This window comes from Anabrus simplex, chromosome 14 (assembly GCF_040414725.1).
Source record: "Anabrus simplex isolate iqAnaSimp1 chromosome 14, ASM4041472v1, whole genome shotgun sequence".
Taxonomy (NCBI): domain Eukaryota; kingdom Metazoa; phylum Arthropoda; class Insecta; order Orthoptera; family Tettigoniidae; genus Anabrus; species Anabrus simplex.
This window is the reverse complement of record NC_090278.1, coordinates 101,217,875-101,245,443: the sequence shown is the minus strand read 5'-3', so window position 1 is coordinate 101,245,443 and position 27,569 is coordinate 101,217,875. Positions and strand designations below refer to the sequence as shown.

General features: G+C 39.1%; 1 protein-coding gene across 5 annotated transcripts in view; it reads right to left on the bottom strand.

The window, feature by feature from the left end:
• Window positions 1-27,569, bottom strand: part of LOC136885616 (uncharacterized) — a 143,744-nt gene that overhangs the window by 26,059 nt on the left and 90,116 nt on the right. For all 5 annotated transcript variants that reach the window (XM_067158314.2, XM_067158313.2, XM_067158315.2 and 2 more), the window contains exon 3: window positions 10,218-10,362. In XM_067158314.2, coding sequence (XP_067014415.1) covers window positions 10,218-10,362 — 145 coding nt within the window. The remainder of the gene's footprint in view (window positions 1-10,217; window positions 10,363-27,569) is intronic.

Here is a 27,569-nt window from a genome sequence, read left to right as displayed (position 1 = left end):
AAAGGATGAACAATACGAAACAATAGTGAAAACGATGTTGGATGATATGAAAGAGTGAGCCTGAAAGTGCATTTCCTTCATTCTCACCTCGATCACTTTCTGGAAAATCTTAGGGCTGTTAGTGAAGAGATGGGAGAGATGTTCCACCAGGACATCAGGGAGGCAGAAAGAAGATACCAGGGGAGGTGGGATGAACCAATGATGGCTGACTACTGTTGGTGTTTGAAAAGAGAAGACAAACTAGATGCAGTCAGACGCTGGCCAGCCATGAGTCCGAGGGGATATCTAGGACTGTTAAAGTTTATTTTGTTCACAGTTATGAATTCATAAAGATACTGAATAAAAGTTACATTGTTTGCTTGTAAATGATGTTTAATTGTTAAAATAAATTGCTTTCATTGCCTCAGAGTTGTTTGTTTGTGTGTTTTTGTGCAAATCAGTATTATATTACAATAAATGCTAAATAAGTTCATTGTAATTTTATACTCAATAATTATTCATTGTATATAATAATTCAAGACAATATTCAACAATTTTAAAATATATATAATAATACAAAAATTATAAATATTTCCAAAATTATCAACATTTTAAAGTACTTTTTATATGCAATATTCAGGTCTATCTCTTATTTTGATATACCTATTGCGAGAAAACGTGACGTGATACGTAGAAACGGACAACGGATTCGTGTTCAGCGACCCAAAATTAGTTAAGATCAACTAGCACACCCCTTGCTGTGTAATTTATTTATTATCACCACCTATTCAATACATGCCATGTGTTACGTGGTTGAAATATAATACTATATAAACTTCTCAGGGACATGTTTCGCCCCTTCTTAAGGGCATCATCAGCCTGTAGGCAACCTTAAGGTCAAATGTCTGAAACCATGTCTATCCATACATGGTTTACAATGAAACTTCCTTTACACATTAAAGACTTCTTAAAATTAATATGCTACAATTATACTACAAAAAGATGCCACACTACACACAATAAGTATCGGAAATTGATGGTATCTTGAACACATGAATATTACCTGATCTTGATAAAATCAATGTCAAATTAATTATAAACAACAGGTGGATGTTTAACAGTAATTTGGATAAGATTGAGTATTGTTATTAAAATGTTGTAAATATAAAAATATACAATCGTATGTTTTCTGTTGCATGAAGCAGTCTTAAGATTCCAAGATGAGGCTGCTGCTTAATTGTGAAATTGTGATCCTGGCATTTATGAACAGTCATGTGTGAATAATCTTTCTTGTTGATGTGAGTATTAGCCTTAGAAAAGGACATTCTCTGTAATGAAATAAAAGAGAGTTAGAATAAGTATTTTGAAGCATGCGCATTAACAAAAAACCTCGAGTATCTAATACTTCAATTGTGCAATAACTTACTCGTCAAGGTTGTGCTAGGTAGATCTGACTGTACCGGCAGCTCCTGCCTGACTAAAACCTCTATTCCTGGTGTTATACCTGTGCATTAAAGGAGGAGTGGGGTGTAGAGGGGGAGAGGGGTTAGGTTGATCCTTATGTGCCTGTGCCGTTACTGGAGGAGCGTTAATGGGGCTGGTGTGGGCAGGCCTAATGTTTGGATTGGTGGATGAAATATCTGGATGAATGGATTTAAAAAGATAGGGATTTTATTCCAATGTGAATTCACGATATATATTAATTTGGGTGTTAATTCATATAAAGGATTTTTATTTTCTATGACGTCATTTACATTATGATTGTTATTATAGGTTTGATCCAAAGAGATATGTAAATCTTCCTTCTCTATTGATGTAAAGTGGTGCCCTGTCTCAGTCATGTGTTGCCTCATGGCCGAGTACTTATTATGTTTACAGGCATTGTAGTATTCCATATATCTTGCAGAAACACTCCTCCCAGTCTGACCAACGTATGAAAATCCACACTGTATACACATTAACCTATATACACCCGATCTTGAGTAAATTTTACTATTACAATTAACCTTATTGTGGTAATATGTTTTGATTGGTGTTGACTGTCTTGAATGCTATAGTAATATTGTGCTTCTTTAGGGTATTAGTGATCTGGTGGATGGCGGAGTTATTAAAAGTAAATGTAGCGAATTTTGTTTTTTAGGCTTGTCTGGGATGAGATTCTGGGATAATTTAGTTTTTACTTTGTTGATTAGACGATTGACCATGTAAACCATGTAAACTTTGAATTAGTTAATTTTGGCAAGATTCCTTATATAATATTATTATATAATATAATTCAATTCAGCCTTAAAGTTGTTAGAAGAAAGAGGAATTTTCAGAGCTCTATAAATCAAGCTAAAAAATGAGGCTTGTTTTTGGGCCTTAGGATGTAGGGAGGTATTCTTAACAGTAATGGGAGAGTGTGAAGGTTTTCTAAAGATACGAAAATCGAACACACAATGAAAACGTGTGACTGTTATATCTAAAAGTTTAAGGAATTATTCACCTCATCTTCTTTAGTAAATTTAAATAGGATCAATTTTATTTAAATGAACTAAAATCTCATCACTACTGGTGACGTCCTTAACAATAATTACGAACCTATCATCCACGAATCTAAGCCACAGACATATGCCATTTATCTGTGATAAAATCTTCGTAAGCTCTACAGAATCCATATATATGTCTACTAGGATGCCAGAGAGAGGGTCACCCATAGCTAGACCTTTTTGTTGATAAACTGTACCGTTAAAAGAAAAATAATTATTATTTAAGATGAAGTTTAAGATCTTCATAAATTCTTCTATTTTCTGCTTACTAAGGTTACTATGTTTAATGATGTTATCATTGATGCTTCTTATTGTTTCAGTGGTTGGAATATTTGGGTACATGTTTACGTCATAAGAGCATAACATATGACTGAGTCTTAGAATAAACTTATTCAAAATTTCACAAACTTTAACTGAGTTTTTTAAGGGGTATATATTATTGAAAATATAATGTTTCTTTAAAAAAACTATGAATGATTTTTAAATCCTGTAGGTAGGAATAATAATAATAATAATAATAATAATAATAATAATAATAATAATAATAATAATAATATGGCCTCAGCTACCATGTGCAGACATTTCAAGTTGATGCCATATGGCTGTCTGGCTGTCTGCTTGTCAATTTTGATGTTCCGTATTACTCCAGGCCCACTAGATGGCATATTGAGTAAACCAAAACTCTCTTGGGCGTCTATGGCTGAGATTGAATTATTTTTGTCGGGTAAAAACCAAATGTGTCACCAGAGATCTTTTACATGCCGACATCATACGACATGGAGTGTCGAATGGATTTCCTTCCGTCCTTCAAAAATCCAACTACCTCTGCCGGGTTTGAACCCGCTATCTTGGGATTCGGAGGCCGACACTCTACCACTGATCCACAGAGGCAGCTGAGGTAGGACTATTTCTGCAGTTTATGTTAGGGCGCATTTGGTGTATCCTTTTTGTGGAATTTTTTTTTGCAAGTAGCTTTACGTCGCACCGACATAGATAGGTCTTATGGCGACAATGGGATAGGGAAGGCTTAGGAGTTGGAAGGAAGTGGCCATGGCCTTAATTAAAGTACAGCCCCAGCATTTGCCTGGTGTGAAAATGGGAAACCATGGAAAACCATCTTCAGGGCTGCCGACAGTGGGCAGTGGGATTCAAACCCACTATCTCCCGGATGCAAGCTCACAGCCGCACGCCTCTGATCACACGGCCAACTCGCCTTTTGTGTGTGTGTGTGTGTGGGGGGGGGGTGGATTGATTTTAGGCATGGCTCTGGCCGTTGGTATGCTAGGGTTCATTTTAAAAAGTTTTTATTGTTCCTGTTCATTAAGGAAAAAATTGGAGCTTTTAGTTAAAGTTTTTAGATTTCAACCATGTAACACGTGACATGTATTGAATAGGTGGTGATAATAAATAAATTATAGTCAGTTTCAATACAGACCAATCATGAAAGTTGTCACTTGCAAGACCACAGGTGTTTAACAAACGGACATCGTCGCCTATGCAGAACCGCACTGGGCACACGAGGGGCTAGTGTGAGTCAGATCACCACCCAGTTGAATGTTGAGAATCAGGAACTCATTTCTACCAGGTCTGTAAGGAGGCAACTGCACCGCATAGGCTTCACCAGCTGACGACCAACTCATGTCCCTTCGCTGACACCTCGACACAGATCTCAACGACGTGTACGGGCCCACGAACATCGACAATGGACCATGGAACAGTGGGGGCATGTGCTATGGTCCGATGACTTCCAGTTCCAGTTGTATCAAACTGATGGACGCGTGAATGTGTGGCGTATGCCTCATGAAGCTATGGATCCTGCATGTTAACAAGATTGTGTCCAGGCAGGAGGTGTCTCAGTCACTGCTGCAATTAGGCCCCATTGTCCGGCTGCAGGAAGCGTGACAGGTGCACGTTATGTGGACATTCTTTCAGACCATCTGCATCCCTTTCTGGCCCTAGAGTACCCTGATGGAGATGCCATGTATCAAAAGACAATGCACCACGTCAATGCTCTGTGATGGCACGCAGGTGGTTGGACGAGTACTCCAGTGAACTTATGACCATGGATTGGCCCTCCAGATTCCCCAATATTAATCCAATCGAGCATTTACGCGATGCTGTCAATGCTGGTGTACACTACATTTACCCTGCACCAACTACACAAGACCAGTACTGTGGGTAGCAGTGGAAGATGCGTGGGTCCAGATTCCACCCAAACAATTCCAACACATTGTAGAGTTGATGCCTCGCCGTATTGCTGCTGTTTTGAGGGCTCGTAGAGGAGCAACTCGTTATTAACATCACATTCAGTGTCTTCTCATGATTCTTGATCACTCAGTGTATAAGTTAAATATAAAGTTAATGAATGTAAACTGAGTCTCTTCCGTAAACATCTGAAAATAATCTGATCTAAACTGTAGTATGTTATGCGTCCACTCTCACTTTCCTCAGTTAAATGTAACACGCATCACACTACAACAATAATTCAATATTGTGTTTCTTTTACAGGTCACGTTATAGTATAATATTTATATTATAGACAGACTAAAAATTTTTAAGTTACATTCCTCAGTTCAGTCTGGTGTAGTGCTGTTTTCATCTGATTTATTAAAACTTAATTACTTCTCTCTCATTCAAACTGCACTGTGCCATCCTTCTGTTTATATTTCAAAGTGATAGTGAGTCAAGTAATTACAAGTCGTAAAAGGTTTCAGGGTGTTGAAAAAATTATAAGAATTATAGGAGTTCTCACCAGATGATATCAACATTCATGTCATTGAAGATATGGTGATTTATACTATCAACCTACAAAAGTAAACATCCTGCAATGAAATATACATCTGCTAGAATGCAGCAGAAATTTAAGCTTACATGCTCTCAAGTGGAGAAAGTTCATACTATATCAAACACGTTAGAAAGAAAGAAAAGAAACACTGATTTGGGCCGATTCATACAAGACTAACAGTAGACACGCAGCTGAACATAAATAGTTCGCTAACAATCACGAGTTTTCATTTTCATTTTAGATTTAGGAAGACCGACTTGAGGGCTGGTACATCATATTGTAGCGAGAAGTAGGGCTCTGTATTGTTATACATGAAATACAGGCATATTTTAGCTTTACGAACTAGCGAAAACACGACGTTTTAATTCAACAGTTCGGAAACCACATCTAATTATAGTTTAAAACATTTTACAATACCATGGATGGTACGTTAATTGTTTAGAACATTGATAAGCAAGATTTTAATGGAAGAGAACCAGAACAACTTTTCTTTTAAGAATAAGATTATGAACAGTGTTTCCGACTATAACAAAGTTGGCAAATTTTGTACAAAAAAAAGTTTTTAATGTGAATATTTGCTTTAATGTAAATTATGTGTTGTAAAATTAAGTCTTTTCTTACGGATTTTGGAAATCTTTAATGATCACTGACAAAGAGAACTTACCTTGTTCTTGAAACAAGTATGAAACCAATATGTATTAAATGAATTCAGGCATGCATCAATGCAAGGGGCCGTGTTTGGAGTATTCAGTAACGCATGTTGAGAAAACAAAGCTGTATTGTTGTAGACGCTCTCATTTGTTGTTTTTAGGGGCCGATGACCTTCGATGTTAGGCCCCTTAAAACAACAAGCATCATCATCATCATCATCATCATCATCATCATCATCATCATCATCATCATCATCATTTGTTGTTTTGTTCACCCCTGCTATACCTCTCACTCCTTTTCTTTTTTGGTAAATGTGTCAGGATTTTTTGCTAGTTGCTTTATGTCGCACCGACACAGTTAGGTCTTATGGCGACAATGGGACAGGAAGGGGCTAGGAGTGGGAAGGAAGCGGGCATGGCCTTAATTAAGGTACAGCCCCAGCATTTGCTTGGTGTGAAAATGGGATACCATGGAAAACCATCTTCAGGGCTGGCGACAGTGGGGTTCGAACCCACTATCTCCCGAATACTGGATACTGCCGCACTTAAGCGATTGCAGCTATCGAGCTCGGTCCGAGGTGATGCAAAACTTTCTTTGATGCGTGCATTATGCGATTTCTTGTATTTTAAATAAAACATATTTCTGTGACAGATCCCTCTGAGAAAGTTTGAGCAAGAGTTCTTGAAATTCTGCCCAGCAGTTTAGATGTGATGCTGCTTCAGAAGGCAAATAGACAGATTTTATTTATTTATTTAATCGTGCCAGAAACTTCCATTATAACTTACAATAATACAGGACAATAACAATCTGGTACTATAATCATTTCTGGTGATGGCAGGTAACGATGTGAATATTAAGCTCAACATAAATACAAATTTAATTAAATATGGTGTGACCAATAGTTTACATACTTCCTTGGTAGCGTCGATCACATTCTGGAGAGAGCAAGTAGTTGGACACAAGTTACAAACAAGAAGATGGATCATTGTCTGTTCTTCACAACATTCACATAGAGTGGAGTCACAGACAAAACCCCACTTTCTTTGTTCTCCCAACTCCTGAATGCAACCTGTTGACCAGCTTTCCTCGTGGCCTGAAGGAAGTCTTTTGGAAGGCATCATCCATGCTGCAAGGTGGCTGGATCTTGAATGCCATGAATTCACTCTGAATCTCGATGGTGGTTTAGTGAGGCTTTCAGTTGTATGGAAAAAGCTTTTCCTAGACTTGAGCCGTTGGGTTGCTGGTTGGTACCCATATAAAGTATGGGTCGTCAGGATTAGTGCTTTAGATTTCTCCAGTCTGGATGCACACTGGAGGTGAGATACCTGCTAGACAATAAACTTTATCAAGTGGTGTAGATCTCAAACATCCTGTAATGAATCTGCAGGTCTCATTTAAGGCGACATCCACCTGATTAGCATAACTAGATCTACACTAGACAGGACAGGTGTATTCTGCTGCTGAATAACAGAGGGCTATTGCTGAGGTTCTTTAAAGGAGAGGAAGCGTCCTCCAAGTTGAACCCGATAATTTCCGGATAATATTGTTCCATCCAAATACCTTCCTTTTGGTGTTCAGACAGTGTGTTCTATAGGTTAGTGCTCAGTCAGGAGTTACTCCTAGATATTTGGGAGTGAAGCAGTGTTCTAATATTTTACCTTCCCAAATCACTTGCAATTCCCTCGCTGCCTGTCGATTTCTTAGGCGGAAGGCACAAACTTGTGTTTTTGATGGGTCTGGCTTTAGTTGGTTCTCTTGGTAATAACCACTTAGAATTTGTAGAGCATGGGAGAGCTTCTCTTCAGAAAGTTCAAACATTTCCTCTTGAGATGCCAGAGTGGCTTAATCTACGTGAATGAAGCTCTTTGTCTCCTGTGGGCGAGGCTGATCATTGGCGTAGATGTTGAAAAGTATAGGTGCTAGCACACTCCCTTGTGGAAGGCCATTCTTTAAGTTCCTCCATCTACTCCTCTGTGCTTGGAATTCATCAAACAATCTTCTGTTCTGTAGAAAGCACTCAATCATTTGGGTGAGTTTATAGTCCTTAGTTATACTGAAACTTTACGAAGCAGTATATGGTGATTAGCTGTATCGTAGGCTGTTGTCAAGCCAACAAAAACTACTCCAGTGACTTCGGTGTTTTTACAGCCATCTTCTATATATTGTGTGAGTGCAGTATTTAGGAAGTACAACTTTTCCCTGGTCGAAAGGCGGCTTGTTCTGGTATGAGTAACGGGTCTATCACTTCAGATAGTCTGTCCAGAATCATTCTTTCTAAGATTTTGTATAAATGGCACAACAAAGAGATTGGTCGGTAGTTCTTCGGATCACTTGCATTCTTGCCAGGGTTAAGTATAGCTATAACTCTTGCTTTTCTCCACAGTTTAGGAATTTTGCAATATTTGATGCAGTTGTTGAATAAGTCCAAGAGCCATTGCTTACTGACATTGCTTATTATTATATTATTGCTTATTATTATATTATAGTATTGAAAGGTGGACCATTACTACATTAATTTAATAATTATATTGTATTTACAATTCAATACGGATCAGAACCATTAAGTTTATAACATATGATTGCTGACAGGACCAAATAGTTTGAGTTGCTCACTGCAAATGTCATCAAGACCTGCCAATTTACCACTTGTGCATTTATTCAGCACTCTATGTAGCTCTTCCATAGCAAACCAGTTAGAGAGATTGCTGTTTTCCTGATTAGTCAGCTTTTCTTCTTTTTGTTTTGATCCTCTCCCAGTTTTATTTGATTTGCTGCTCTCCACGAGCTGACTAGCTATTTGATTTGCAGAAACTTTGCTATGTACTAAGGTCTTAGTTGTAACATTACTGAGGTGTCTAAGTAACCTCCACACGTTGTAACTGTTTCTTCCCATATCCAGCTCTTCCATTAATTTAATCCATTGGTTACGCTTGGATTCTGAAACGGAGGAAATAACACTCTGTCCGCTGTGGATAGTTTCGTCACTGAAAGGATTTGTTTTTGAAAAGGTCTTGATATTCTTTCAGCAAAGTGGATGTTTCAAAGGTAAGACCTTGAATGTAATTGGTCCTACATCCTCTAGGAATAGCTTTTCTAGAACAATACTGGACGACTTCCAAGATCTCTACATATGCCTCTGGAATGGGATCAATTATTGTAATCCTGTCATCAAGCATTGTGGTGAATTTTTGCCAGTCTGCCTTCTTGAAATTGTACCTTCGCCGGAAGTGCAAGGTGTGTGGGCGGATTGCTGGTACCAACTGACACATAATTGGGCGGTGTTGTGTGTCAGGAATCAGTGTACAAATTGACTCTATGCTTTGATTAGCTAATTTCTCGCTCACAAAAATAAGATCAGGGTTGTATCCATGTTGCCATCTACCGCTATGAAAAGATGGAGGACGTTTATTATCATGGATCAAGGATAGTCCATGCAGTTCTGCCCACTCTAGTACGGCATCTCCATTTGAATCATCTTGAGAATAGCCCCAAACAGTGCTATGACTACTGAAATCACCAACAATAACAGACGGTTTCCGACTGCTGAAATTAGCAGGAGGATTAAATGAGAATAACTCATTGGGAGGCTTGTAGACAGAGGAAATTACAAGGTTAATAACTTCTACAGTAATAATTTCAATGTTATTTTGTTGTGATGGAAGTCGTACGAATCTTAAGATCTGGTTTGGCAAAGATGACACTACCATACTGGCCATGAGGTGTTTTGGCCACTAATTTCATTAATGAATGTTCCTATGTGTTTCCTGAACACATAATAAATCACATTTGTGGGTGCAACAAAGGTTGTGTAATAGCTCTTCTTTACACGTTGATAATCCTTCTATGTTTACAGAAATAATTGTAATGACTGGCTCTGATATGAGCCCTTCCCGATTGTTGGAAAACATCTTACTCATCTTATATGAACTGCATTGTTTCTGGAATTCTGACGTTCAGTTAAGTAACGGAAATTAAATTCCGACTACCTATGCAGGGGCACGAGCAGGAATCAGCTCCACAGATGCCATGTCATGTTTACACAGAGACAATGAATGTAATGTACATTGCCATCAGAGCAGAGATTGTTCTGAATTTCATATGGGGCTTGAGCCCAGAAATTCTCCTCCCCTCTAAATACGCCACTGGTTGTCTTACTCATGAAGCCATCTTATATTTGGGCCAATACTGTAAATTTAGATTAATACATGCAGTAGCTCTACACTGAATGCCAGTTAACTGGTTGTTGAGAGAACAACAAGAGGTGGAAAACTCACAGCTGTTTCAGTTGTATCTCCTTCTCTTTGCTACAACTGTTCAGTACATCCCGAGCGCTTTGCCGTAGCTCAGCAATGTGCCCCTCGCTCTCGCTGCTGTGCTTCTGAAGCTCTTCCAAGCGTAATTCACTGCTTTGGAGCTGACCTGGAACAAGACAACGCTTCTTGTACTTCATACACTGTGTTCAGCTTGTGTGACAATGTTTACAGAGCCGAGCTCCAGTAGACACTGAAATGATCTTCCCTACGGAAAGAGCATCAATTCTAAAAAGGAATGAGGACCAAAACCATATAAGAAGCTAATGTTCTTTTCTGCATTAATTTGAGCAATTCTCTAAAACATACACCTACACTCCTGAATATCATAGTGCAAGGACATTGGTTTCAACATTCTCTTTTACTCTACTAGACGGCAGAGTTTCATTCATGGAGAATCGATCAATCAATCAATCAATCAACACTGATTTGCATTTAGGGCAGTCGCCCAGGTGGCAGATTACCTATCTGTTGTTTTCCTAGCCTTTTCTTAAATGATTTCAAAGAAACTGGATATTTATCGAACATCTTCCTTGGTAATTTATTCCAATCCCTAACTCCCCTTCCTATAAACGAATGTTTGTCCCAATTTGCCCTCGTGAATTCCAGCTTTATCTTCATATTGTGATCTTTCCTACTTTTAAAGGCACCACTCAAACTTATTCGTCTACTGATGTCATTCCATGCCATTTCTCCACTGACAGCTTGGAACATACCACTTATAATACCAATATAGTTGGTCCGTTATTGGACATTATAAATTTTCCAGCTAACTCATTCCTGGTTGCCAGCATTTCGCCCCAGTGTGCTAAGTTGGACTAATCAGTTGGTAAATAGCACACCTACCAAAATGCATGGCTTGTGCATACTGTGGAGGCCACTGTGTTGGCTACTTGGAGCCACCGGCAGTACCATTGCACTATGAGACACCTTGTCTCATTTTAAAAAATTGATGCCTGCCTGGCCATCTTAGCCCAACTTAGCACACTGGGGCGAAACGCTGGCAACCAGGAATGAGTTAACTGGAAAATTTATAATGTCCAATAATGGACCAACTATATTGGTATTGTAAATTACTCATTCCGAACAAATATTTCAGGTTCTCCTATGGGAATCAATATCTTTATCAACATACCACTTAGTCGAGCAGCTCGTCTCCTTTCTTCCAAGTCCTCGCAGCCCAAACTTTGCAACAATTTTGTAACGCTATTCTTTTGTCGGAAATCACCCAGAAAAAAATCGAGCTGCTTTTCTTTGGATTTTTTTCCAGTTCTTGAATCAAGTAATCCTGGCGAGGGTCCCATACACTGGAACAATACTCTAGTTGGGGTCTTACCAGAGACTTATATGCCCTCTCCTTTACATCCTTACTACAACCCCTGAATACCCTCATAACCATGTGCAGAGATCTGTACCCTTTATTTACAATCATATTTATGTGATTACCCCAATGAAGATCTTTCCTTATATTAACACCTAGTTACTTACAATGATCCCCAAAAGGAACTTTCACCCCATTAACGCATTAATTAAAACTGAGAGGACTTTTCCTATTTGTGAAACTCACAACCTGACTTTTAACCCCATTTGTCATCATACCATTGCCTACTGCCCATCTTACAACATTACTGAGGTCATTTTGCAGTTGCTCACAATATTGTAACTTATTTATTACTCTGTACAGAATAACATTCTTCCAGTTTACCAAATTATTGGAAAATTGTCTCACTTACATTTTGTAGTGCTTCGAAATAACAAAATGGCAGCTTGTATGTATGTGTCTTCATGTGCAATGTGCGGAAAAAAGGTAAGAACAATTGGTAAAGGTCTTTGTTGTGAAGGTGATGTGAACGGTGGTTTCAGTGTGAGTGCATGACAGTCTCGAACGGCAATTACCAAAAGTACTCGAAGGATGAGAACCTAAGATGGAGATATCAACAGGTTGAGTGTCAGTTGCCCATTGAGGTAACCACACACAGAACACTAAGATCAGCTACGCTACACTAAGTAATACCAAGCTGTGTTGAACTATGTCACGAATAAAAAGCTAAGCTGAACTATGCTAGGCAGCTGTTTAAAGATAACAATTTAATTGAAGAGGAGGCTCTTTTATTGGCCGCTGTAGCCGAAGACGAAGAAAGAGAAAAATATTCTGTATTCATGAAATTGTAAGGAGATTAATTCATGGTAAATTTCAAAATTCAAGCATTGCATAGAAATGATGAAGAATTAAAAATGTTTTCATCTATATCAGCTTCATGAACTTCCCTCTATTACTGAGTATGATATTAAGACAAATGAATGTATAGTAAAAATGTATGTGAAAGCAATAAATGATATGTACAATCAATTTTCCAGAGTTTCATTTATTTCTTGACAAAGGTTATCTTTAATAATTTGATAGACAAGTATATTTTTGTATCTCTTCAATCAGTCTTTCCTCCTTTCATCTGTCTTCCATTATAATTAACAAACACAGAAATATAATAGCAATATAATAGCTGTATTGAGGCATCTCACGTAAGCCACACACATGCTAGATGTCGAGTTAAAAAGTGATTGTGCGCAAAGCCAGCTAGAGCTATGAAAAATGCCTACTTGGCGATCTGTAAAATTTAGCTTGGTATGGCTTAAGTTGGCTTAGCTTAGCATATTATTCCATATAACTTCATTGGAATGACTATTTCGGTTAGTTGTGTAGCAGAGCATTAGCTTAACTTTCTATGTGTGTTGGCCTTTAACCTCAGACATCATGGAAAAAGTACAAATGCAGGTCAGAGATGAAACAACTGCTAGTGAAAGAAATACAAAGAATAAAGAAGGCAGCTGAATTCATGAATGAACAGTTTGAAGAATTTTGGCATATAACCAAAGAAGTTCAACTAACATCTGAGGAGATTTTGAAAGGAGTTAACCAACGTGAGTAATAACGTAAAAGAAGCGCTAGATGATACTGAAGACGTTAAACAGTATACCAGAAAAAATAATATATTAATTTCTGGAGTATCCGAATCACCAAAACAAAATTCTGTGACATAATAGCCAAAATGGCTACTGTGTTAGGTGTAAATTTGCAGAATTGTGACATTGATATTGCATACTAACTACCATTTAAAGGGACCAAAAACAAAGATGATTATTGTAAGATTTATGGATAAACAGGCAGATAAAAGAGCAAATAGTGCAGGCTAGAATACAGAAAAATATACTGAACACTACAGAGCTAGGTTATCGGGGAGCTCCACAGAGAATTTTTACCTATCGCCGCACAATGATAGAATTTGCAAAGAGAAGTAGGAACCTAAGGCAGAATGTGCAACATTTGCAACGTGTACCAGAGATTGTAAAATATATGTCCGAGAGATGGTCCAACTTTGCATATAGTGAATGAATGCAAACTAAATGAACAGGAACGGAAATATTACTAATGTAAGAAATTTTGCGAACTACTTTTAAATTGACATGGATTTAAATATACCAGCTGTTATTGATAAATTAAGTGTGAAGGAAACAGGCTATGACAACATACAAAACTACCAAAGAGGGAAAATTTCTCATTGACATACTTCTAACAAAGTACTTATTAAGTGCACGTAATATTAGAAATAAGTTTGATGAGATAAAACTAACTATAGATCAAGCATGCTTCCCAGATATACACTGCTGTTTGTAGAAAGTGAAACACTCAGAAGCAATAGTGTGAAACATGCCAAAATCAGAGGACGTGTAGAACAGTGGAACCATAATAAGTTTTTTAAATTGCAGAGAGATGGCGTGCACGTAGGCCCAGCAGTGCCCTTCTGTGTGTGACCGGCCAGGGCAGTGTTACGCAACGCTCAGTCAGTGCAAAGCCTTCATACGAAGTGGAAACGTGTACCTAAGTGTCACTATGCCTCGCCGACATCACAGGAGGAAATATCAGCATGTGAGTGCCTTCGAACGGGGCAGAATGATAGGGCACCGGGAGATGGGTCTGTCATTCCGTGACATTGCGGCTCGTACAGGGTACATTGCTTCAAGAGTGAGGTGTATATGGAACCAGTGGAGAGAAGAGGGTCATACACAGCGCCGACAGGCTACTGGATGACACAATGTGACCACAGCGTGAGATGAGCGCCATCTTGTTCGCTTGGCTGTAACGAATAGAACAGCTTCATCCACAGTGTTAGCTCGACATTGGAGCACTGCAACGGCTGTGGGGATGTCTGCATCGACGGTTCGACGCCGTCTTCTGAGGGCCGGACTGGTGGCACACATCCCGTTGCGCCGGCTTCCATTGACCAGCAACCACCAATGCTGTAGACTGCAATGGGCAAGTAAACACCGACACTGGCGTGCTGAGTGGCAAAATGTAGTGTTTTCGAACAGACTGTATTATTGAGCGGCATAGTGAACAAATGCCAAGTGTGATGGTTTGGGGTGCAATTGCCTACAACACGCAATCTCGCCTCCTATGTCTTGAGGGCAATCTGAACAGCTACGTCAGGGAGGTTTTACAGTCCGAGGCACTGCCCCTCCTGCAGGCCGTTCCAGATGCCATATTCCAGCAGGACAATGCCCAGCCACAGGTGGCGAGGAATGTCCAAGCCTTCTTCGAAGAACGACGGATACCACTGATTCCCTGGCCTGCCCGTTCGCAGGATATGTCACCCATTGAACAAGTCTAGGATATGGTCGTTCAGCACCTTGTTCGTTCAGGTCCTTCTGCATCCACTGTTGATGATTTATGGACGCGCCTACAAACCGCGTGGCAGAGTATTCCCCAGCAGCATATTCAGGTGCTCTTTGATTCCATGCCACGACGTCTAGTGGCTCTGATTGCAGCGCGTGGTGGCGCTACGCCGAACTGAATTTCCACGGTCACCGTGCATGTACAGTTCTGTAATTGTAATCATTTGTGTCCTGTCATGTCCCTAATATGTGGAATAAATTGCATTATGATCACAGCTCTTGGTCTTGGTATTTCACTTTCTACAAACAGCAGTGTAGTAATCATCAGAGAGTCTTAGTTAGAAGGTACAGAGGCAGATTATTTTAATATTTCGAGATTTAAGTTATCACATGTATCAAGACAGGGAAAGGAGGGAGTCTGTTGATACACATGTCTGTAACATTGTCAGTTTAGAAATAGCAAAGGCCGGGCTGAGTGGCTCAGATGTTTGAGGCGCTGGTCTTCTGACCCCAACTTGGCAGGTTCAATCCAGGCTCAGTCTGGTGGTATTTGAAGGTGCTCAAAGATGTCAGCCTCATGTCAGTAGATTTACTGGCATGTAAAAGAACTTAAGGGACTAAATTCCGGCACCCTGGCGTCTCCGAAAACCGTAAAGGCAGTTACTGGGACGTAAAGAAAATGACATTATTAAAAATAGCAAAGCAGTGAACAAATACCACAGTATTCTTCAATTACATTTAACAAAACACAATCAAACTTTTACTGTAATTGGATGCTAGAACCCAACAGAAAGTAACATAATGCAATTCATGAATAACTTAGAACATCTATTAGAAGGAACAATAAACAGAAATACTATTATTATAGGTGGTGACAATATCAATTCTTGAAGAAGGTGGACATTATAAAACGTATCTTCAGATGTCAAAATGTTACAATTTCAACATCTATATATATATAAAATAAGAGTTTTGTCTGTACATTGCTCAAAATTTAAAAAGAACTGTATTTCTATACCGGTCATGTCCACCGGAACAAGGAAATGCACTTTTTAATTTTCCTTAATTTCTGTCTGTCAGTGTGTATGTACGTGCATCATGGGAAAACGGCCAAAGACAATTTAATTAAAATTGGTAAGTAAAGTCAGGGAAAAAGTTGCTAAAATCTAGGCCATAAATAATTTTATTCACGCTGAGTGAAATGGTAGTTTAGGGGAAGGCCTAAAATTTAATTCTCAAATATTTATGTTATTAGTGGTCCTATCGATAAATACTACATAACTAAAGTTATATAGTATGACATTTCTGATCATTTATGTCTTACACATTTTTACCGTACTAGCTATCATAGCAGAGCTATTCATGAATTTGGATTTGTGTTGCTATCAGCGCCGAATCACGACAAAATGGGTAAACAGAATTTAATGAAAATCGGTATGTAAAGTCGTAGAATAAGGAACTACAGTCTACGCCATAAATAATTTTATAAGATGCCCTAATATCACAGCGCTGGAAGAAAACTAAATAGAAAGCTCATAAAACTGATCAACAATAACATTACATTGACCATTGTTTGCTGCGATGTGCTTTATGTCTTATGCTGCCCCTCATCTCCGATAGATGGGATTACTGCTGCGTACCGAGTATAACAGCCTGCCTGAATACTGGTGGGAAGTAGCTGGGAAGTTAAGATCTCTCTCTTCTTTAGCATGCCATTCCTTTCCTCTGGTTCATAAATTTTCTGATACTATCAGCTATTCAATCCCTATTCTGAGACACTGATTAGAATGAGCAGTATGCACATTTAACGGAATAGTGGCAGAGGAGTGTTCGCAGCTGTCTGCGATCTGGTCATTACAGCTCTCGAACTTTGGACTGTTAGATCGGCAGTAGAGTACTCTTTGTTAAAAGTGAGAAAATGTGCGTTTTTCATTTAATTATTTTATATGACAACATTGCTCTTAGTCACTATATTCCTACTGACATCATTCTAATGATCTACGTTGACTTCAGTAGGAAAAACCAAAAAGACAGTCTTTCTGAGAATTCCGTAGCAAACCACGCGTACATCAGCTAGTCTGTAATAAGCTCTTGCCTGTGAGAATTACACCCTCATTTTCAACAATAATTGATAATTTAAACCTAAGAATTTCATTTTTGTCCGTATTGAACTGAGAATGGATGATAGGAAAACTTAAAACGGTCCACCTTTTCAATACAAAAATGTTATAGTTTATTTATAACATGTATTTGCACTTGGAACTAGTTTCAACGCTGTTTTGCGTCATCATCAGCCAAGATGTGGGAAATAGGCCAGCATGTAGGCATTTATATTACACAAGGCGTTACATTAAACAATACACATCTTACAAGGAGATAAAAACAGGGACGAATATAGAAACAAATGAATCGTTGAGAAAGCAAAAGTTATACATATTAAAAATAACCTTAACCACACATCTTGCAGTGCGAAAGTGTTCTTCTTGAATGATTCCTGAATATAAAACACACGCGCACACATTTCTGAAGAGCCAGCAGGCAGGACAAAGTAAAGTGAAACCTTAAGAGTTCTTCTGAGAAGAGTTCATCATTTTTTCTATGTTCCGACTAACTAATGAAGTCTCCCTTGAGTTCCTGATAAACATACACAACAGGAAATTCTCCTTCACTCTCAACAATAGCTATAAAGACCAACGGTAAAATTTCATTTTAAATATTGTGCAGAGACGTGAAAGCATGATCTTGAATATGATATAACTCCTTCATATAACCCAATTTTTTACACAAGGTGTTACATTAAATAATACACATCTTACGAGGAGATAAAAACAGGGACGAATGTAGAAACACATGCATCGTTGAGAAAGCAAAAGTTATACATATTAAAAATAAGCTTAACTACACAACTTGCAGTGCGAAAATATTTGCCTTGAATGATTCCTGAATACAAAACGCACGCGCACATACTTCTAAAGAGCCAGCAGGCAGGTAAAAGTAAGGTGAAACCTTAAGAGTTCTTCTGAGAAGAGTTCATCATTCTTTCTATGTTCCGAATAACTAATGAAGTCTCCCTTGAGTTCCTGATAAACATACACAACAGGAAATTAAACAATACACATCTTACAAGGAGATAAAAACAGGGAAAAGTTATACATATTAAAAATAACCTTAACCACACATTTTGTAGTGCGAAAATATTCGTCTTGAATGATTCCTGAATACAAAACACACACGCACCATTTCTGAAGAGCCAGCAGGCAGGAAAAAGTAAAGTGAAACCTTAAGAGTTCTTCTGAGAAGAGTTCATCATTTTTTCTATGTTCCGACTAACTAATGAAGTCTCCCTTGAGTTCCTGATAAACATACACAGCAGGAAATTCTCCTTCACTCTCAACAATAGCTATAAAGACCAACGGTAAATTTCATTTTAAATATTGTGCAGAGACGTGAAAGCATGATCTTGAACATGATATAACTCCTTCTTTAACCCAATTTTTTACACAAGGTGTTACATTAAACAATACACATCTTACGAGGAGATAAAAACAGGGACGAATGTAGAAACAAATGCAACGTTGAAAAAGCAAAAGTTATACATATTAAAAATAAGCTTAACCACACAACTTGCAGTGCGAAAATATTTGCCTTGAATGATTCCTGAATACAAAACGCACGCGCACACATTTCTAAAGAGCCAGCAGGCAGGAAAAAGTAAGGTGAAACCTTATTATGCATAATACTTTGTCACGCCACACACTTTCACCACATCACCCTCCATACTTCCCCTCCTTCCACTCCTCCTCCCCTACCGCTCCTCCCCTCTCCCCTCCTAATCCAACAATGGCCGCTCTCCAGACCTAAACTATCCAACACGCTCTGTACCTCTCCATCTCGCGCCCTAGCTTTACCGCCTCATGTCCCGCAATAAACATCATAGAAACCTGCCCCCACCCTACACGTAACGCTGCAACAATACACCACAAATACTGGCACAGTCAACCTCCAAACTCTCAACAACATATTCCTTAATACCTATTTTACATTCTTGTCGAGCTGAATACCGGACCTGTGAAGATTACAAGATAATTTGTGCATCTACAGAATGATGTGTTAATGAAGCTATGTAATATAGAGAGAGACTTTCAAAGGTGGTTAAATGAAGAAGTCATATCATGTTCAAGATCATGCTTCCACATCTCTGCACAGTATTTAAAATACAATTTACCGTTGCTCGTTTATAGCTATTGTTGAGAGTGAAGGAGAATTTCCTGTTGTGTATGTTTATCAGGAACTCAAGGGAGACTTCATTAGTTAGTCGGAACATAGAAAGAATGATGAACTCTTCTCAGAAGAACTCTTAAGGTTTCACCTTACTTTCTCCTGCCTGCTGGCTCTTTAGAAATGTGTGCGCGTGCGTTTTGTATTCAGGAATCATTCAAGGCAAATATTTTCGCACTGCAAGTTGTGTGGTTAAGCTTACTTTTAATATGTATAACTTTTGCTTTCTCAACGTTGCATTTGTTTCTACATTCGTCCCTGTTTTTATCTCCTCGTAAGATGTGTATTGTTCAATGTAACACCTTGTGTAAAAAATGGGGTTAAAGAAGGAGTTATATCATGTTCAAGATCATGCTTTCACGTCTCTGCACAATATTTAAAATGAAATTTACCGTTGGTCTTTATAGCTATTGTTGAGAGTGAAGGAGAATTTCCTGCTGTGTATGTTTATCAGGAACTCAAGGGAGACTTCATTAGTTAGTCGGAACATAGAAAAAATGATGAACTCTTCTCAGAAGAACTCTTAAGGTTTCACTTTACTTTTTCCTGCCTGCTGGCTCTTCAGAAATGGTGCGTGTGTGTTTTGTATTCAGGAATCATTCAAGACGAATATTTTCGCACTACAAAATGTGTGGTTAAGGTTATTTTTAATATGTATAACTTTTCCCTGTTTTTATCTCCTTGTAAGATGTGTATTGTTTAATTTCCTGTTGTGTATGTTTATCAGGAACTCAAGGGAGACTTCATTAGTTATTCGGAACATAAAAAGAATGATGAACTCCTCAGAAGAACTCTTAAGGTTTCACCTTACTTTTACCTGCCTGCTGGCTCTTTAGAAGTATGTGCGCGTGCGTTTTGTATTCAGGAATCATTCAAGGCAAATATTTTTGCATTGCAAGTTGTGTGGTTAAGCTTATTTTTAATATGTATAACTTTTGCTTTCTCAACGATGCATGTGTTTCTACATTCGTCCCTGTTTTTATCTCCTCGTAAGATGTGTATTATTTAATGTAACACCTTGTGTAAAAAATTGGGTTATATGAAGGAGTTATATCATGTTCAAGATCATGCTTTCACGTCTCTGCACAGTATTTAAAATGAAATTTTACCGTTGGTCTTTATAGCTATTGTTGAGAGTGAAGGAGAATTTCCTGTTGTGTATGTTTATCAGGAACTCAAGGGAGACTTCATTAGTTAGTCGGAACATAGAAAAAATGATGAACTCTTCTCAGAAGAACTTTTAAGGTTTCACTTTACTTTGTCCTGCCTGCTGGCTCTTCAGAAATGTGTGCGCGTGTGTTTTATATTCAGGAATCATTCAAGAAGAACACTTTCGCACTGCAAGATGTGTGGTTAAGGTTATTTTTAATATGTATAACTTTTGCTTTCTCAACGATTCATTTGTTTCTATATTCGTCCCTGTTTTTATCTCCTTGTAAGATGTGTATTGTTTAATGTAACGCCTTGTGTAATATAAATGCCTACATGCTGGCCTATTTCCCACATTTTGGCTGATGATGACGCAAAACAGCGTTGAAACTAGTTCCAAGTGCAAATACATGTTATAAATAAACTATAACATTTTTGTATTGAAAAGGTGGACCGTTTTAAGTTTTCCTATCATCCAATAATTGATAACATATTCGCTAATATCGCTTCACAGAATTATAATGTTTATACTATTATCAATTACTAGCTGATGTAACCGTGCTTCGCTACAGAATTCTTGGTGAAGTACTGTATACACCGGCCACTAATATGTCACCTCTCTTCATCCATAAGACCACACAAAGTTCGGATCAGACGGAGATATAACTTTTGAAAGGTTGACTGGAAAAGGTTTTCCAGTTTGTTGGATGAGAGGATAAAAACTGTCTCTCTTATACCCGAAGAATATGACAAATACATTGATATCGATAAATTCTGTTCACGGGCATCAATTCCCAGAGGCTGCAGGACACACTACTTTCAAGGTACATACATACATACATACATACATACATACATACATACATACATACATACATACATACATACATACATACATACATACATACATACATACATACATACATAATCGTTATAAACCGTTATGCCTTTCAGTATTCAGTCTTCAAGCCTCTGTGAATTTACTAAACGTCACCACAATCCTCTATTTGCAACTAGTGCTGTGGCTTCATTTAGTTCTATACCTCTTATATTTAAATCGTTAGAAACTGAGTCTAACCATCATCATTCTGGTCTCCCTCTACTCCTCTTACCCTCCATAACAGAGTCCATTATTCTCCTGGGTAACGTATCCTCCTCCATTCATCTCACATGACCCCAGCACTGAAGCCAGTTTATGTGTACAGCTTCATCCATTGAGTTAATTCCTAACTTAGCCTTTATCTCCTTGTTCCAAGTAGCCTCTCGCCATTGTTCCCACCTATTTGTTTCAGCAATCATTCTCGCAACTTTCATGTCTGTTACTTCTAACTTATGAATAAGATATCCTGAGTCCACCCAGCTGTCACTCCCGTAGACCAAAATTGGTCTGAAAACAGACCAATATAAAGATAGTTTTGTCTGGGAGCTGACTTCCTTCTTACAGAATACTGCTGATCGCAACTGCGAGCTCACTGCATTAGCTTTACAACACTTTGATTCAATCTCACTTACTATATTAAAATAATAAGAAATGCCATATGAACTGGCAAAATAATTCCAGAATAGCTTTCTCTTTTATTCTATTTTTCAAAAAAAAAAAAAAATAGGGACAGAGAAAATCAGATTTCTCAAAAAGCTTAGAGACTTTTAAGATGCTTAAGCAATGATCCTACTCAAGCTAACGCACATGCCATTGTACGTGCAGTTCAAATAGCACACCAACTTTTGCTTAATGGAAAACCAAAACTTTCCATGAAAATAGGGAAGAATCCTATAGTCAGACAACCAGACGAGAACAATGAGTTATCTAAGCATTTCACACTAACTGAACTGGAATTAGCTCTCAGTAAGTGTAAGATTGGGAAGTCAGCAGGACATGATGACCTACTGCGAAGTGCTGGTTGGCAGAACTCATGAACAACTGCGTTCAGTCTTCCATGATACCTAAAATAGGGTCATAGCCATTCTAAAACCAGGCAAAGATAAAAATGACCCTAGGAGCTACAGACCAATCTTCTTATTGTGTCATTTTTTTTAAGATTCTGGAAAGACTTACTCAATAGGTTGACCGATAAAATCGAACCACTTCTGGTTCCACAGCAAGCTGGTGTCAGGAGAGGGAAAAGCTGCACATCACAAGTGTTAAAATTAAGTCAACACATAGAAAATGGTTCTAAAAGCCAGAAAATCACAGGAGCTGCATTTATAGATCTTTCAGTAGCATATGATACTGTTAATCACCGAATTCTCCTAGGAAAGGTATATAGCGTGACAAAGGACTTTCATCTGACTTGTGCCATTAGAAAGCCACTTTAAAATCAAAGTTTCTTCATTGAATTCCAGGGAAAAAGAAGCAGGTGGAAGATACAGAAGAACAGACTACCTCAGAGAAGCATGTTGGCACCAATGTTTTTTCAATAGTTACACCAATAATCAGCCTCCTCTCGCCGGGACGAATAGTTTCACCTATGCTGATAATTGTGTCATCACTTCTCAGGGGGGATAACTTTGAGACGATTGAACAAATATTGTCAAAAGCTCTAGACTCTCTTGCTGGCTATTACAAGAAGAATCAACTAACATTAAACCCAACTAAGATGCAAACCTGTGTTTTCCATCTAAACAACAGAGAAGCTTCCACTCTGAAGGTCACTTGGCAAGGCATAGCATTACAACACTGTCCTACCCCGAAGTAATACAGAGTCGCCTTAACCTACAGAAAACATTCTTTGAACATGAAGCAGAAAGCGGCTGCTAGAAACAATATTGTGCAGAAACTAACTGGAACATGTTGGGGAGCACAACCAAACACAGTGACGACATCTGCCCTTTCGCTCTGCTATTCTGCAGCTGAATACGCATGCCCGGTGTGGTACAAATCTTGCTATGCCAAATCAGTTGATGTAGCACTCAATGAGACCTGCCCCATTATTACTGGATGTTTGAGACCTACACCTTTGGAAAAAGTGTATTGCCTTGCAGGGATAGCACCTCCTGATATCCGCCGTGAAGTGGAAGCCAAGAAAGAAACGAGAAAGACGTTGACATCTGAAGCCCACCCTTTGTTTGGATATGAGCCACCATGTCAGGACCTTAAGTTTAGGAAAAGCTTCTTGAGAGTAACCGAAACACTTGCCAGAACAGCGCAACAAGCAAGAATTCAAGAATGGCATGCCAGAAGTCAACATACGAGCATCAGTCAATGGATGACCCCAAAAGAGGAACTCCTTCCTGGCCATGTTACAGACTGGGTGATTGTAGAGCACTGAATAGACTGTGCTCTGGTGTTACGTGGTGTAGGGCAAACCAGAAGAAACGGGATTTCGAAGTGGACAGTACCTTGTGTGTATGTGGAGAAGAGGACACCACAGCCCATTTGCTGCAATGTAGTTCATGCCCATTCAGTTGCACAACAGAAGACCTTGTTAAAGCGAAACCAAATGTACTTGATGTCGTAACGTTTTGGGCTCACAAAGTTAAATGTGGCTCTTCGTCACTGAAGAATTTATATTATGATTTATGTTCGTCCCTCACATTTAATTTAAAACTTATGCCCCTGACAGAATATAAATAAACTGTATACATTGTAACTAAGATTGTATTAAATCGCATAGCTCTCACGTCTTTGCTCATGCAAAGATTGGGTTAGGGAATTTTTTAATTGTGATGTCAGGCCAACTTGCTACTATCATTCAGAATCAGGCTGGAAAGTTTTCATTATGATGGCCGGCCCTCTTACCTACTACCAATCAATTAAGAGAGATTTCATTGTGATGGCAGGCTCTCTTGCCTACTACCAATCAATTCAGAGAGTTTTTATTATGATGGCAGGCCCACTTGTCTACTACCAATCAATTCAGAGAGTTTTCATTATGATGGCAGGCCCTCTTACCTACTGTCAGTCACAATCAAGTTGGAGAGTTTTCATTATGATGGCAGGCCTCTTGCCTACTGTCAGTCACAATCAAGTTGGAGAGTTTTCATTATGGTGGCAGGTCCTTTTGCCTACTGTCAGTCACAATCAAGTTGGAGAGTTTTCATTATGATGGCAGGCCCACTTGTCTACTACCAATCAATTCAGAGAGTTTTCATTATGATGGCAGGCCCTCTTGCCTACTGTCAGTCACAATCAAGTTGGAGAGTTTTCATTATGATGGCAGGCCTCTTGCCTACTGTCAGTCACAATCAAGTTGGAGAGTTTTCATTATGATGGCAGGTCCTTTTGCCTACTATCATTCACAAACAAGCTGGAGAGTTTTCATTATGGTGGCAGGTCCTTTTGCCTACTGTCAGTCACAATCAAGTTGGAGAGTTTTCATTATGATTGCAGACTGATACATAGTTGTATACATTTGGGCATGTGCATTTTTCTCACTATTCACTCATGTAGGAGATGGTAAGGACTGATGGGCAAGGGAGAACAGGACATAACCGTAAGAGAACGGGGTGGGATGGGCCCACCCCAAATGTGTAAAAGAAGGGAGAAATTTGAGAGGTGGGATAAGGGAGGAAAGCAGCTCCAGCTTCACGTGGCCAGCCGCAATGGAATGGTGAGAGAAACACACTGTCATCTGGTAAAGTTGTTGGGGTCTTCCTTAGGGCCTCACGGATAGGGCCGGTCGTGTCATCATCAGGAGGACGGCTTCTTCTCACCAGGGGTGATGACATGGCCGGACAGTAGCAGTAGATTTTCATTAATATTATTTCTTGCTTTTATTTTATTATCCCTTATTGTTCATTTATTTTGTTTCATAATATTAAGTGTAGACGATGGACGTGACATGTAGGTACTGAGGATGACTGCTGTGGTGACCCTCCCTTGGGAGTGTCACATTTCCGGGGTATTCAATGAACCTCATGGCATGCCCAGGAATTTTGTATTTCTCTTTTCTTATTTCGTTGTCAGTTGTCCTTGTGAACATGTATCAGGCCTAATTTGCCTGTTATGTTCAATAAATACTAATTATGATTGCAGGCCCACTTTGCCTACTTCCAGCACAATTAATTTGGAGAGTTTTCATTATGATGGCAGACCCTCTTGCCTATTGACAGTCACAATTAAGTTGGAGAGTTTTCATTATGATATCAGGCCCACTTGCCTACTTTCAGTCACAATCAAGCTGGAGAGTTTTCATTATGATGGCAGGCCCTCTTGGGTACTACTACTGCAACCAAGTTGGACAATTTTCATTATGATGGCAGGCCCTCTGGGCTACTACCAGTGCAACCAATTTGGAGAGTTTTCATTATGATGGCAGGCCCTCTTGGCTTCTACAAGTGGAACCAAGTTGGAGATTTTTCATTATGATAGCAGGCCCTCTTGGCTACTACCAGTGCAACCAATTTTGAAAGTTTTCATTATGATTACAGGCCCTCTTGGCTACTACGAGTGCAACCAATTTGGAGAGTTTTCATTATGATGGCAGGCCCTCTTGGCTATTACCAGTACAACCATGTTGGAGAGTTTTCATTATGATGGCAGGCCCTTTTGGCTACTACCAGTGCAACCTTGATGGAGAGTTTTCATTATGATGGCAAGCCCACTTGGCTACTACCAGTGCAACCAATTTGGAGAGTTTTCATTATGATGGCAGACCCTCCTGGCTACTACCAGTGCAACCAAATTCAAGAGTTTTCATTATGATGGCAGGCCTACTTGCCTACTGCCAGTCACTACAAGTTGGAAAGTTTTCATTATGATGCCAGAGCAGTGAGTTGCCACTTGGTTTCAGCATGATGAAGGTCTACTCCACAATTCAGCAGTCATCAGCAACTTTCTGAATGCTACACACCCTAGTCAGTGGATAGAAAGCGGAGGACCTGTCCCTTGGCCTGCCAGATTGCCAGACTTAGCACCATTGGTCTTTTTTCTGTGGGGACATTTAAAACAAGTCATCATCATCAGAGGCATTGATTCCTCAACGAATGTATAGTAAATACATACAATGTCATTTGGACCTATTAATTGTGTCATCTCAGACGGCTGTACAGCCCGATTCTGAATGCACAGTGACAGCACACACTAGTTGTTTCAGCAGGTGGTTGTGCAAGAATACCATTTGCTCCTCCTCTCAGCTTCTAATCTTCTCCTATCTTGTTCTAGATGTTCAACTCTGTGTTATACAACATTTTGCCATTTGGGCCTATCCTCAGCTGCAGTTTCCCGCTTGACCGTATCAATGTGACCCCTTTTGAGATTACACTTTAGAACATCCTTATATCATTTAAGCTGCTCTCCATGGTTATGCTGGCCATTCTTTAGTTGGGAGTACATGAATTTCTGTGGGAGGCATGTATCTAGCATGCGGACAATATGGCCAGCCCAGCGTATCTTCTCCATGTAGTGTTGGCTTCCTCAAGGATACTAATGCTTGTTCGATGATCTTGCCATTTAACCTTCAGTGTTCTCTGCAAGCATCGCTGATGGTATTTTTGCAAGCATATTTTAGGTTTCTCCTGTAAGTTGTCCAGGTCTCGCAACCATATATACGAGTAGGGATTACAACAGCATTGTAAACGCAGAGTTTGGTTCTCATGCTGATATCATGATTGTCAAACACTCTTCTTAGGAGACGACCGAAAGCCGCACTAGCACATTGTAAACAATATTGGATTTATGCATCAATGTTTGCACATGTTGAGAGGTGGCTTCCATGGTAAGGGAAATGATCTATGTTCTGCAGAGATTGGCCATTGGTTGTAATAGCCAGAGTTTTCTTATTGGAATTTGGTGCCGGCTGGTAAAGGATCTTAGTCTTATTAATATTCATTTCCAGTCCGATACTTTCATATGCTTGATTAAAAGCTTTTAGGATTGATTGCAGATCTTCCTCTGTGTTGGCTAAAATAACATTGTCATCTACGTACTGAAGCTCTATAACTGACACTGAGGACACCCTGATCTTAGCACGCAGTCTGTTAATATTAGATTTCCATCAGTTCTATACACAAGTTCTACACCTGATGGCAGTTCATCATCCAGAAAGTGTACTATAGTTCCAACAAATACTGAGAACAATGTTGGAACAATTACACAACCTTGCTTGACTCCAGTAGAAATGCAGAAAGGTTCTCCCGGTCTTGTATTGGAATGAACAGTAGCAAACATGCCGTCGTGCAGTAGTCCAAGTATCTGTATGTACTTGTTTGGACATCCAATCAGAGCTGGAATTCTCCATACAGCTTCTCAATTAACAAAATCAAACCCCTTGACAAGAT